The sequence below is a fragment of the Poromitra crassiceps genome (genome assembly GCF_964638095.1).
Source record: "Poromitra crassiceps genome assembly, chromosome: 19".
NCBI lineage: Eukaryota > Metazoa > Chordata > Actinopteri > Beryciformes > Melamphaidae > Poromitra > Poromitra crassiceps.
This window is the reverse complement of record NC_139646.1, coordinates 25,213,283-25,228,443: the sequence shown is the minus strand read 5'-3', so window position 1 is coordinate 25,228,443 and position 15,161 is coordinate 25,213,283. Positions and strand designations below refer to the sequence as shown.

Below are 15,161 nucleotides of genomic sequence, written 5' to 3'. Positions count from 1 at the left end.
GACAAGATCATCTCCTCCCCCGTCACCATCTGAGAGACACAGAGTCTCCTGGTCCTCAGCGTCAGGCTGGAGGACAACATCATCTCCTGCCCCGTCACCATCTGAGAGACACAGAGTCTCCTGGTCCTCAGTGTCCGGCTGGAGGACAACATCATCTCCTGCCCCGTCACCATCTGAGAGACACAGAGTCTCCTGGTCCTCAGTGTCCGGCTGGAGGACAAGATCATCTCCTGCCCTGTCACCATCTGAGACACGCGGAGAGAGTCGTGCTCGTGCATAGACATGCTCAAACACACTTGTCTGCAGGCACAGACAAACACACTGCACGATTATAGCACACACACAAACACATATAGTAGAACACCCACCCATAATACACACACACACACACACACACACACACACACACACACACACACACACTGACTACATTTACATGCACACAAAATTCCGGTTTTTGCCCTTATTCTGACAGACAATATTCTGACTAAGCTGTTTACATAGCGAATGAAAATGAATATTCCACTAATGTTCCCGTTCACACGCAGCCATTTGAGGAGCTTACCGCTGAAAAGGTTTGCCGTTTGCGATATTTGCACATATCCAAAGCCCTATTGATATTTATTTATTATTTATTTATTTTACCTTTATTTTACCAGGCGAGACAATTAAGAACAAAATTCTTATTTACAATGTCGGCCTGCCTCATAAGGGGAAAGGGGAGGAGGGCATAATGGTTAACAGTCGTTTTTCGGACCAAAGATGTGGGCGTTTCTCTTTTGGGCAAACATCTCTTTTGGGCACACATCTCTGGCTAGTTGGTTTGTTTACAGCTCCATGCTGTAGCTGACCCGTAAACAGGCGAGAGGCCTTGTGTCGCAAACTGCAGTAAAAACCTGTGATTGAGACACATTCTCAATGTGCTGTATACATGTCCAAAGAATGCTCCTAAAACATGAACAATCATCTGAAAATGCTACATTCAGAAAAAGGCCTAATTCTGAATATCCAACCGGAATACGCCGTTTTCACGACCCATCACAAGTTCAGAATATTGTCATTTAAAGAATAATAGTAGTGCATGTAAACGTGCTCAATATTGTTGAACCTCCTGCAAATCAAAGCACTTAATCGTCAAGCTGCTACTTACACACACAAATGTACAGTACACTCTTATACCTCAATTCACCACCACTTACCTCAGCAACATACACGTGTACACACACATGCATTGGAACAGTGGCAGACATCTTATCCATCATTAAGGGTGTCTATGCCACCCATTAGGAGTTGACTTCTCTCTCCCCCATGTGGCTACGTTCAGTAGCCACGTTGATTGAAACCTCCTGAAAGCAAGCAACGGACAAGCCCTGATAACAGCGCCCAGGATGGAGACTTCAACCAACAAGAAACCAAAGATATGTTTTTGTTTTTTGTGTTTTGTTTTTTTCTTTGACAAAAGGACTTTGTGGCAGTAAGAAATATCTTCACTACTCTTAACTAGCAGCCAGGTTGGGCATACAAACTGTACATGGGGGGCTTGCTTTAATTTGGTGGTGCAACATATAAGTATGAGAGCGTTTTAATAGACTTTTAGATGAAAACTGTCCAGCTCTTTATGTTTTCACCTTATGTATGACTTTGCATGTGTCACAGAGCTGATCTTTTCACCAATACGGAAAGCTAAATATTCTATGTTGATGTGTCGAGTGTGTTTTCATGCACAACATACTTCGGAATGCTAGCCCATACAGTATTACATTCGCTAGCCTATATTGCATTCGAGGCCATAATTGGGCAGAAGCTGTTCATTTGCATAGTTATATCCCATTCATAAATATTTGTGTATGTATGAATAATATCATACACTGAATACTAGCAGGGAATGACGATGTTCACTGATAGCAACAACCAACAGTAAATGTGTTAACATGCCTCAATATATCGGTTTATATTATCAGCGTATCCCATATTTGGGTTGCATACGAGTTTATGAATGTGACCTTTTGCGTTTCTGTGCAGCAAAGTCATCAGTTGAGTATCCTGAATAATATAATATATTAATATTGGACTATCATCGCCGTGCATGTGATCTTCAAAGATCAGTGTGGAAAAAGGGAACGCACAGGTTCAAATTTGTACAATAGAAGCAGAAGGTGAGGAGCATGCGAAGGCATGCAGTCTGGACAAGAAGTGATGGTGGACTTTCTAAAGATTAGTATTCTCCATTCTATTTTATCTGTTAACCAACAGATTTTTTTATTTTATTTGCATATTTGTAAAAAGGGGTTGTTAAATGTAAACAGATATGATGGATTTCTTTTGTAATGTTTTGATGTAAAAAGCAATTTATGTATCACGTACAGTATATGAAAGGGAACGGTAGTACATATTTTTTGTCTTGGACTTTTTATTATCAGGTCATTGTAATGTTATGTTTCTAATACATTCCACCCCCACCCACCCCAATACTTCTCTGTCACTGTAGGCCTTTTATATCACATCCAATCAAATGGGCCTATTACGTGCACCCAAAAGTACTCCACGTGTAGGCCTATGTACCCAAAAGTACTCCATGTGTTAGGCCTATGCTTATAGTAGTAGTAGTAGTAGTAGTAGTAGCAGCAACAACCTATTATATTATTCAGAGACTAATTGTAATTATTGTATAATAAAAATTCCTCTAAATCTGGTTTCAAACGGCAAAACATAAAGAAAGAAAATCGCCGGCGACCGAAGTCCCCCCCCCCCCCCCCTGCAGCCCTGTCTGGTGGCCCCCCAAGTATAAAAGTCAAAATCCGCCCATGGCAAAGACCCTCATTGATGTGAGGCAGAGTGACCTGCTGTCAGTCTGTTGATGAGGTCTGATTAGTATATCCTGTCAATAATTTAAATCTTGGAGGCCCCATTTACATCACAGTTGTGCTACTGTTGCAGTGATATGGAATTTTAACACTTACTGCACAAATCTGTAGACGTGACATACTTTTCTAAAAACAAAAATCAAACAATTAACAATTATTGTACAACGTGCAAGGCCTTGCCTTGGAGGACTTTTAAGTAGTTGGACAACTTTTGATTTGGACTGTCCCCATCTAATATTACTACTGGTTATAAGTGTTCATAAGAACAGAGTTGTATCCATTTATAAGCATCCCTCTGCAAATATAGCAACAAAACAACAACCATCCACCCATGATCATTTATCATTTGTTAACTGTTTATCAAGTTTATTTGAGTGTCTCAATCATCTCTATCTTTAATGAAATGTCACAACAATGTTCAACCTCGTCTGGGGCCAAAAACCTCGTTCTGTGTCATCCGGCTATGGGTGGAACACACCACGACATCTGTCGGGAACCAAAGTGCAGCTGTGCTCCTGCTCAATCCTTGCGTTCTGTTCAGAAAACATGGGCGACGCGAGTATCTAGCTACCCAAAAAGCTACAAAAAACAAATAAACTAACAACTAAAACCAAATAATGGCATCGCAGTCCTGACACACCGGTCAAAACGGTCAAATGGGGGAACGAAAACACTGTGGCACACACAGCGGACACACAGGCTCTCTCCTTTGAGAGAGAGCCTGGTGACTCGAGGTTATTTCAACCTACTCCATCAGTCGTGGAGAAACGCACAATAAAGGCACTGTAGAAATGTCTGATTACTATCCTTTTTATTCCTTACAGTAGCAGTATAGGCCAGGGGTTAAATATAGTGTGAAGGCGTTTTTTTTTACAGTGCAAATGAATGTGAAAAACATGTGTATCAATGAGTTAATCTAGAAACATCTGTAGCTATACGGAGTTATTCCTTGACCGGTTGGGACACCATGACAAATGGCAAATGCTTTTATATTTCCTTTACATTAAGCAAGTATGGAATGGAATCATAGTTGTGTACTACTTGAATCATCCTGTAAAAAAATCATATCATTCAATTCTGTATAAAGTGTTATAAAATAAATAACTAAAATTTTCAGTCTTGGTTTGAGTGAGTGGATGACTGATTTTTCTGGGGCTAAAAAGTGAGTTTTGAAAGTCAATCTCAGCACTTGGTGAAATAATCATTGAGTCATTGAACAGCCTTAATTAACCACCTGCAGTTATTATGGTCTTTTTTATGCTATTGGACAGTAAAAAAAAACATATTAGTGCCCTTGAACACCTATAGTAGCTACAAACTTTATTTATTTTAACCAAAGAATATGGGGAGCTATTTTGATGTAGCCAACAACTTGAAATAAGCAATGAGGACATTGGTTTTGTTATTATTTCAGCATTCACATTTTGGAGCAATCACTTATTACAGCAAGGCTCGTGGTTTTCCCATATCATTTTGTCAATGTCTTATCAGCTGCCCTATACTGCGCTGTGTGCAGTCATCAGTAGCCTACAGCGCATGCGCCTCAGGCAAATGAGGAAGTAACTTTGGTTACAGAGGGAACCCTCTTTGTTAGTTATGAAAGTTACGAAAATGACCGTAACTTTGGATTATTATTTCATCGTGTGGTGAGTACACGAGTCACAACATGTACATGCAAGTGTTTCTGGCGCTGTTGGAATGTGTAGGCAGCTGTACCATAGACTGCCATTGTAGTGCTATTAAGTTGCAGTGAGGGGTGTACTGCAGTTTGTACTGCACGCACAGTGAAGATAAAGGCATCCACATTCTACTTTTACTATTGGCAATATGGCAAATAGGTGAATCTAAAAAAAAATAGATATTGGCATATCCCTTTAAGTTGACAGTATGGTATTACAATTACATAATGGTATATAGCTGGTGTCAAGTAGTAACACTTTCTATGAAGGTCATGTCTATAATGCATTATTTATCAGCACATTGATAAATCATAAGCCATTATAATGCATTAAAGCATGGCAACTTGTAACAAAGTTGATAAAGTATTATAAGTGGTGTGGTGGCATAATAAGTTCAGCAGTCATAATGCTTTTTAGGCCAGTTCCCAAACGGTATACACATACCCCTAGGGCCTAGGGGTACATGGAGGTACTACAGGGGGTACTTGAGAGAAAGGGGGAAATGTGAAAATGTAAATAAATCATGGAAATAAATTAAACGTTAAAATAAATCTACTCAGGGGGCATTAATTACAACCATTTAAGTTAAATTACAGTAAGTTCTCCTTTATTTATTCCCATGGGGAAATTCATTTCACTCAATTTCTTACTTTGTAATGTTATTCTTCAAAAGGTGGGTTATCATTCATGCATTGCATCATATACTATAGTTTTCTCTGGCAGTTTTCTAAGCAAAATGTTGTATTCGGGTAAAGGAGGTGCTTGGATTCAGAAATCAGGGAAAGGGGGTACTGAAGCCAAAACAAGTTTGGGACCCACTGATTTAGGCTATAACCTACATTCCAAAGTGACAACAGTGTTTGGAAGAATAATCTTTTTTGTTGTACACTTTAATACAGCCAGCAAATAGTGCTCATCAATTCTAAATCTGTATCTGACAGACTGTAGGTAACAAACCCCAGAAGATGGCAGTAGTGCAAACATTGTGCATGCAAGCCAAAGAGCGTGGAAGGAAAGAGACGACACTCCGGCCATTTTTGGAAACAGAATGTTTTCCCTATAATCAGCCTATCTAAACAGTAAACTCAACGGGAGTTGAACCTCGGGTCCTTTTCATTAGGTATTTATCTTGAAAAAACTAAACAAAGAAAACGAAAAATTTTGCTTAGTTTCCACAATATGGTTGTTGTTTTACATCCCTGCACTACACCACTTCAAACAAGATTTGCAGTACGCCCGGAAAAGATGTGAATCCCCAAAGTTTAGAGTGTTCTCCCGTTGAGTTACTGTTTAGAGAGGCTGATTATAGGGGCCAGCGCTACCGCAGCTGACCACTGCGAGCCTGTGCGAGGTTCTTTTGGCGCTGTCACGCTTCCAAAAATAAAAAATGGCGGAGGCTGCTGGGCGCTGATGTCGCAATGGGGCAATATGGAGCTGTCATTTCTTTCCATAAAAGTTCTTTGTGCAAGCTGCCGTTAGAAGAAGAAGAAGAAGAAGCAGCAGAAGAAGCAGCAGAAGAAGCAGCAGAAGAAGAAGAAGAAGAAGAAGAAGAAGAAGAAGAAGAAGAAGAAGAAGAAGAAGAAGAAGAAGAAGAAGAAGAAGAAGAAGAAGAAGAAGAAGAAGAAGAAGAAGAAGAAGAAGAAGAAAAAAGATGGCGTCGATCAAGGATGTACAACGGCTGTAATCCGTTCTTTTATTTTACATCCATGCTGTAATCGCGTGGTCCACAGCACTGCACATCTGCGGTGTTTCCCCCCCCGTTCATTTGTATGTGTTAATCGCCGTAAAGCGGGATGGATTCGGTAGAGTCGGCGGAGCTGGAGGACGCTGCAGAGCCGGTGCCGCTCTCCGCCGCGATGCGGGCTCAGATTGAGCGGAACCGGCAGCGGGCGCTGATGCTCCGCCAAGCCCGGCTAGCGCGCCGCCCCCTGGCAGCCGGAGAGGGCTCTACCTCGGCAAAAGTCTCCAGGACCGTGGACTCCGGTGCTGGCTTCTTCATCGATGAAGAGGGCGAAGAGGTAGAGCAGAGGATCAGGAAGGTGGTGCATCAGCCAGGTGTGTGCGTGCGTATCTGACGATTATTTTCATTATCAATTTGATCTGTAATTGTATTTACCATCTAATCAATTAGTCGTTTGGTCTATTATGTCACCAAATGGTGAAATATGTCGGATGGATCATTTAAGTTAAGTTAATTTATCCTTTATTTTATTCATCCTCTGCATTTGACCCATCCAGAGATGGGCATATTACGTATTTCAAATACATTTGTGTATTTTGTAATTTGTATTTGGCTGGACTGAGAAAAATAAGATGTAATTTGTATCAAAATACTTTCAGACCTTGTATTTTGTGTATTTTAAATACATAAAATACTGTTTTCTTTAATTGTATGTCATTTTATTCTCAAATTGACAGTTTTAACATTGACACAGGTTTAAACTGTGGAGAAAAAACACTCCACCTCTGATTGGCTTACCCTCAGAACAAACTCAACCACAAATCAGAGGCAGAGTAGGCTGGGCCTTGAGTCAGACTTCACATCACTTCTTCGTCTAAACTAGTATGAAGCCTTGTATTGATGGAAATTCCCCCAGATATAAATGACTAATATAAATTGATGATTAGATCTTGCATGCACTGGCCTATCTGCAAATGAAATGGTTTACTGCATATTCAAACCATGCAGTGTACCATATTAGAGAGATACAACTAATTATCTTCTTAATTAAAATTGGCTAAGTGGGTGGCGGTGTGTGTGGCAGCAGTGTGGGTCACAATTGTGATTTCATCAGTGATGTCACTTGAGCAATTGTGATGTCATCATCAGTGAAGTCATCAGTGATGTCACGCGAGCAATTGTGATGTCATCAGTGATGTCACTCGATCAACTGATTTGCCAACTGTGATGTCACTCAGGCCGGCGATTTCCATAACTGCAGCCATGGCGCATCATCTCCAGGGATACTGTTATGTCAGATATCTATGGCTAAACATTGTCAAAGTTCCAAAACTTGAGGTTAACATGTAGAAATGCTTCCTCTAAGTCAAAACCCCTCACAGAAGGTTATTAACAGCTGAAGTGAGGGAGAAATTAGCTGTGCTGCTGAAAAACAGCTAAAACTGAAATTGAAGAACTGTAGCATAGAGGGTACACGAAGGAGAATACTGTCACAGAGGACTAAAGAGACAATTTACCATCTAAAGAAACGAGAACATTTCACATTTGAGAAGCCGGAATCAGAGAATTAGGAAATTTTTCCTTAAAGAAATGGCTCAAAATGATTAATAGATCATCAAAATAGGCAATTAATGTAATATTTTGCAATAAATCGATGAATTTATTAATTGTTGCAGACGTTTTTATAAAATGTATTTTTATGTATTTTCAAAATACGTATTTGTATTTCAAATACATTTTTCAGACCAGTATTTTGTATTTGTATTGGGATACTTTTTTTTTTAGCAAGTATTTGTAATTTGTATCAAAATACTTTATGATGTATTTTTGCCCATCTCTGGAGGACCCATCCTCTACTAGGAAGCTTCCTAGACTTAGTTGCAGTGGGCAGCCACAGTGCAGCGCCCGGGGACCAACTCCAGTTCTTTAGCCAGTACCTTGGTCAGGAGCACTGACAGGAGTATTAACCCTAACATACATCTCTTTTGGTGGTGAGAGGAAACCGTGGAGCACCCCAAAGACCAAGGTGACATCCTCAATTGTCTTCTCCTGACCAACAGTCCACAACCCAAAGATAATCAAGTGGGCCAAGTGGGGACAAGTGGGGACGGCTTTAGCTCAGGAGGTAGAGCGGGTCGGCCAATGACGCAAGGGTTGGCGGTTCGATCCCCGCTCCCTCCCAGCTGCTGAAATGCAGACCATTTACCAGACCATTTAATCAGTTTAAAGAAACCAGAACATATTCACATTTAAGAAGCTGGAACGAGACAATTGTACTATTGGCTATAATTGGCTATAAATATTTTTTCTTCAAAATTAGTCTAAATGATTGATTATCAAAATATTTGGTGATTAATCTTCTGTTGATCAATTAATCAATGTGATTTGTGTGTGTGTGTGTGTGTGTGTGTGTGTGTGTGTGTGTGTGTCATCTCCAGCTCCAGTAATCGAGACAGACTACCTCCTGTGTGATGACTGTGACAAACCCTTTATGGACTCCTACCTCAGCAACAGCTTTGATCTGTCTGTCTGCGACAAGTGCAGGTACACAGACATCCTCTTGCTCTCATAACGTAACTTATTCATATGCCCTGTAACCAGTGAGACAGGGACCGAGCTACGTAACTAACCATCCAGCAGTACTGTATAGTAACTCATGTGTCTGTCCTGTAACTAACCATCCAGCAGTACTGTGTAACTCATGTGTCTGTCCTGTAACTAACCATCCAGCAGCAGTACTGTGTAACTCATGTGTCTGTCCTGTAACTAACCATCCAGCAGCAGTACTGTGTAACTCATGTGTCTGTCCTGTAACTAACCATCCAGCAGCAGTACTGTGTAACTCATGTGTCTGTCCTGTAACTAACCATCCAGCAGTACTGTTTTTCCACGAAATAAAATTGATTAAGCAATGCAATAGCCTCAGAAAGGCTAAATAACAAGGACAGAATAAGGCTACTCTCAAAATCCCTACACACAACAAACAGCGCTAGTGTCTCTAGAGACTATGGTCAGGCTAGTAGGTTAGTAAACATTTTAGCCTTGTAGTTACATGAAAAAAGGCGAGACACGCAGCCTTGTAGTTACAGCCTCCCACCAGTAGGTGGTGCTGCATCCCCATCAGCACCACTGCTTCCAGCCACCCTGGGACAGGCAGTAATGTAGGATTTATTTTCTTATGCTTCCATGCCTGTACTTCAGTTGGTTCCATACATTTTTACCCTTTGTCGTCCTCTTATTTTGCCCATTTATAGTTGCAGAAGTCTTTTTTTTTTTTTTTTACTTTAAAGGTCTTTGACATCTTAAATTTGGTTTATTGAAACTTGCCACTTTGATTTATTTCTAGTAGACTTTCCCATTTTCCTGCCTTTTTTCTTTTCTTTTTACAATTTTGAGTGTTTATTTTCTCATCACGATACAAAACATGACATTTGTGACTTACTGACTTAACGGCATGAGCATCTTTCCCTTTCAGAGACAACGAGGAGAAGCACAAGCTGGTCTCCCGCACAGAAGCCAAGAAGCAGTACCTGCTGAAGGACTGTGACCTGGACCAGAGAGAGCCGCCGCTCAAGTTTGTCCTGAGGAAGAACCCTCACAACACCCACTGGGGCGACATGAAGCTCTACCTCAAACTGCAGGTACCGACTGGGAGGCAAGGAGGGAATCGGAAGGCCTTTAACACATTGAGTGCCACAGCGCTTCAGTAAAATTGTCTGGAGCCTGTGCCAGATTCACTTCCATTCAGTTGAAAACAGCTATAGAATTTTTTCTATTAGGGCTATATTGAGAGGGCTGGACTCTAATTAAACATTGAACACTCCTGCTTCTTCCAAAGAAGAAATTTTGTTTCTAGACAGTTCCATTATGAAATGACAGCCTCTGTAAGAAGTGCACTTTCAAGGGTTTTCTGCCGTTTTTTTTTACTTTTCAAGATATAGTGACTTTTATGAATACTTTTTGCACTCTAATTTCGAGCACATTCACTGACTCTGGCTGGTGTTTTCTGATGTGGTGGTGTGGTGTGGTTTCTGTGCAGCCTGCTCCCCCCACCCCCCTCCACCCCCCCTCCACCCCCGAGCTGCGGGCTCCTCCCCACACGCACAGAGTCTGTTTCACAGACTCCGTTTTTGCCCCGGACAGATCCCAGCGCGCAACAAGGAAGTGCCAAACGCGACTGAACGAAAAGGGCTTGGCCGTTCGGCTTCGGGTGCTGGCTTTCTGGCAGGGAATCATGTGGAGAAACAGATAGATAGAAGATAGATATAAGCAGAAGAGCTCAGTTGTGGGCACGGATGCAGCCGAGCCAACTGTCCGCTCCGCTGCAGACAGAGCAATCAATACGGCTCTGGCTGAAGCATGCATCGGTTTCCACTTTGATCACGTCTTTCCCTGCTGTCTCCTGTACAAAGTAAAGGATCTGGTGGGTGGCGCAGCTCCCGTGACGATGTTTAAGGTGGCGCCGTGTGATCCCTTGAAGGGATTCATGCTCACTGGCTGGGTACGACCTTAAACAGCAGAATTATGGAATAATATGAATTATGATTTTAGGACGTCCACAGACGTCCTTGGCACTCCTCGTGTTAACACATTGAGTGCCAGCCATTTTTTCATCCTGTAGGTAAGTTGTGCCAGGGTTTTTTTTGAGGATTCTGGCTCATTTTACAAGAGCCGAGGATTATTTTCTGTTAAGAATTCATGAACACCAATCATCTAAAAATAACTAATAGAATGTGTGCTTTCTCTGTCTAAAAGAGTTAGTTTGCAGAGTTAGTAGTTATGTAGATATTAGCCGTTGAGTACAGCATGGTTTCAGAGATTTTCAGAGAGTTTGGAGATAAATGGATTTTTAGAACCACCTCACGTGCCTGTGATTATGGGTGCCCTTGTCTCCCACTCTTGCCCTTGTCTCTCTCTCTCTCTCTCTCTCTCTCTCTCTCCTCTCTCTCTCTCTCTCTCTCTCTCTCTCTCTCTCTCTCGAGAGAGAGAGAGAGAGAGGAGAGAGAGAGAGGGAGAGAGCGAGAGGGAGAGTTGCTTCAACTCCTCCCTCCGTGGGCGTTCTTCTTGGCTGCAGCGGCCGTCACAAGCTTGTCACCAGTCTGACAGTGCTTTGCTGCTGTCCTGTGCCTGTGGCTGCGCGGCCGCTGTTTGAGGAAGTCGGGATGGACTCGCTCGCTTCTTGGAGTTTTGGTTGAGAGAAGCTTTTGCGATTCTGGTCATATTTATGCTGCGTGTTTCAAAGTGTGTTCCACCTGTAATCTATTATGTAAATTTGCAATCCCGCATCGCCAGCAATCAGCGCCAAAACGAAAGCGTTTTCCCCCATCCATTTTCATGAGAATGGCTGGGGTGAGAATGGCGTGACAAGTTAAAAAAATGCTTGCCTTCCTCTAGTCAGGAGAGCACTGTCGCCACTTAGTGGTCGGTAAAATAGATTATACACATTCTCTTGCTCCAATAGTGATCTCGAAGATGTAAAAGTTGTTGATTGATGTCCCACCGTCAAAAAAAAAAATGTTTATGTAAGACGAGATATCTCGGCTCTGGCACTCAAGCGTTGGATTATGTAAGACGAGATATCTCGGCTATGGCACTTAACGTGTTAAGAGTGGGAGACTTGCGCTGTTTTGCCATGCCTAGTACCTCCTCACTCATGCCTGTTGATGATGCTCCTAAATGTGTTCTATTAAGCTCATATTAAACTTTTAGTAGGCCTCTCTATCTGATTTAAATGGAAATAATTTGAATGACTCCCATTTAATACCATTCTGACAGTTTTCAATTGGAAAAAGTAATCAGATTACCTTAGTACCCCTTAGGGGTACACGTAGCCCTGGGTGGGAATCATTGTCGTAGAGTCACACTATTTTTAGTCTTGCATACTCTCTTCCTCTGTCTGCCTAACTCTGCACAAGATGTGAAAGAGTTCAGTTCGTTCTGCGGGGCAGCAGTGTAGTTCTCGTCCGTATCAGTAGTCCAACAATACAGGATGGCGATAATGTCGTATATACCGTAAATTCCGGACTATAAGCCGCACCGGTGTATAAGCCGCACCTGCAAAGTTGACTATTTTTTTCTTATATAAGCCGCACCGGACTATAAGCCGCGGGTGTTTTAATGGTATTTTTATTTTTTTTATTGTGTTTTAATGTTTAATTACCATATGTAAGGGTTCATGCACAGAGGGGATTGTCGGGAAAGAGATGGCTGTTTGAGGAAGCTCCCATTTATTAACATTTCAACAAAACAACATAACACAACACCACCTGTGTTGTTTTTTACAGTGCATACAGTGTCATACAGTGTGGTGAAAAGAGGGCAAGAGAGGAAATTAAAACTTATTATAGTTATATAGGATTTATAGTTAGAAAGAGTGCTAAAAAAGAGATTTTTTTTTTTTTTTTTTTTTTTTTTTTTTGAAAAAATCCATAGATAAGCCGCACCGTTATATAAGCCGCAGGGGCCAAAAAAGCCCAAAAAACGGGAAAAAAGGTGCGGCTTATAGTCCGGAATTTACAGTAACAATATTTTGGCGGATAATATAGCAATAGTACATTTTGAATTGCTTAATGAGCGGGTTTGAACTGTTTTTCTTGAAGAAGTAATATGCAATCTGTGTGTGTGTGTGTGTACTCCAGGTGGAGAAGAGGTGTATGGAGGTGTGGGGTTCAGAGGAGGCTCTGGAGGAGGCCAGAGAGACGAGGGAGGAGAACAGAGATGTGCAGAAACAGAAACGCTTCAACAAGAAGGTCAAAGGTCGGTGTCCTGTGTGGACCTATTTTCTCCTGAAAGCATCACACGTCTGTCTGTCTGTCCTCCAGCCATGTGGCACTTGTATCCTGCCGCAAAAGTCTATCAATCTCACACTGATTATGTCAGTATGGCTTTAAAGTAATACACCAAATACTTTTAGATTGACATTTGTACTAATTTTTGTACTATATTTTTTGCTAAATTGGGAATACCCATAGTGTATGCTAAAGTGTTAGCACACATAGTATATGCTAAAGTGTTAGCACCCATAGTGTACGCTAAAGTGTTAGCACACACTGTCTCTGACTTGCCTTATCACTCTACTGCCTTATTGTTGTTGTGTCTCTTGTTGTTTTTACACTCATATGCCCTGTTATATTTGTACTATGTTGTAAACGGAGTCCACAGCACAAGAATTTCACACGTGATACTTGTACCATGGAGTGACAATAAAAATCTTGAATCTTGAACATAGTATATGCTAAGTGTTAGCATGGAGCCAACTACTAGCACCAGAGCCAACTAGGGACACATGGATGACTTTGGTGTTCTCATCACTTACCAGATATGCTGTTTTGTGTGTGTGTGTGTGTGTGTGTGTGTGTGTGTGTGTGTGTGTGTGTGTGTGTGTGTGTGTGTGTGTGTGTGTGTGTGTGTGTGTGTGTCAGAGCTGCGCAAGGCGGTGAGGAGCAGCACGTGGACCAAACAGACCAGCATTCACCAACATGAGTATGGAGCAGAGGAGGTGGTGGACGAGGAGGAGGACCTCTACAAGAAGACCTGCACCACCTGTGGACATGAACTCACCTACGAGAAGATGTAGACACACACGCACACTGTTACAGACTCTCTAACTCTTTTCCTGCCATTCCCGCCATTGACGTTATCGACAACACTTCCCCACCAATCACGTGACTCCACGGCAATCCGTGGAGCGCCAGTGATGGTCTGCCAAAACCAGGAAGCAGAGGAAAAGCAACAATCTCCCATCAGAAAGAGGTCCAGGCTGCTCAAAGTGTTGTGGCACCGCAGCTTTAACCCAGCTGACAGTGCTGAGAACACGGACTCCATGACAGCAGGTCAGCCTGTCAGTCAAAGCTGAAGGTTTTTTTCACCAGGCACTGGCTAACGTTGCCAAGTCAGTTTAGTAATCCAGTTCGTCAGCTCTCACACCGTGTCAACTTCAGCCGGTAGATGAGCTCAGACCTCAGACACGGAGAACCAGTCGCCCCCCCTGGCAAGACGAGAGCGCGACCCCCGCTTCCCCTCTTCTGAGAGCGGGCTGAATCTGCCTCGCCCACCGGTGTTACAGTGAAAGCTGTGACCAGAGAACATGTTGGGCCGGAAAGGGAAACCAAATCATATGGGCTGCATAGTCGAGTGTAACACCGACCGGTATCCACCCCCCCTCAGAGACATGTGCTTCAGCTCAGGACCCGTGAACATGACTATCATGTACAAAAATGCATTTTCTCAGCTTTTAGTGGGACAAATGGATGTTTTCCATGAACACTGACTGACTGAAGTGTTGCTAACTAAAGAACGCATGAAGCTAGAATAACATGTTTGTCTTCCTCCCCTATCAAAGTAGAGGCTCTCTTCTTTCTTTTTGTGTTATTCAGTGTTTACATAAAATATTCTGTGGGTCTTCAACGACCCTGGCAATTTATTGTATTTTTTTTTACACTGGCGGGCATTGAGTTGAATTCTACCCAGACTACTGGTATGTATGGTGCTTCTGGATGGAGTGTCTGTGATCCAAACCCATCACAAATGATGACCCTCAGCTTTCAATGGAAAACTCAACACAACACTCCCATTCATTATTATGTTTTTTTTTACTTCACTGTGGGTTTGTGATGCACCTGTGTTGAACCAATGGGCGCTCAGCTTGATGCGTTTCTCGTCATCCTCTGTCATCCGCAGTCGGGCGCAGTTGGTGGGGAGCAACTGCGGCGCCTCGCTCTCACGAGAGTCCCGTGGCTCACACAGTCGGGCAGGCGGAGCAAGTCGGACAACCTTTCTAACCATCATGCAACGGGGCAAGCAAGGCGCTGGTCGAATCTGCGCAGAATTTGCTCATCTCAAACGAGCCTAAAGCCTTTTAGAAACATGTGAATGAGCTTTTTCCTTCTTCTGAAAGTGACATGATGTGGCTTCTACAGCCAACAAACATTTACATCA

The 15,161-nt window shown here is 42.4% G+C and overlaps 1 protein-coding gene across 1 annotated transcript; it reads left to right on the top strand.

Moving 5' to 3' along the window:
- Positions 1-6,229: 6,229 nt before the first annotated feature.
- Positions 6,230-14,783, top strand: xpa (xeroderma pigmentosum, complementation group A). The gene is made up of 5 exons (XM_083655356.1): positions 6,230-6,598; positions 8,663-8,768; positions 9,700-9,865; positions 12,863-12,980; positions 13,646-14,783. Exons 1-5 carry the CDS (start codon positions 6,337-6,339, stop codon positions 13,798-13,800), a joined length of 807 nt encoding a protein of 268 aa, XP_083511482.1. The 5' UTR covers positions 6,230-6,336; the 3' UTR covers positions 13,801-14,783.
- The last annotated feature ends 378 nt before the right edge of the window (positions 14,784-15,161 follow it).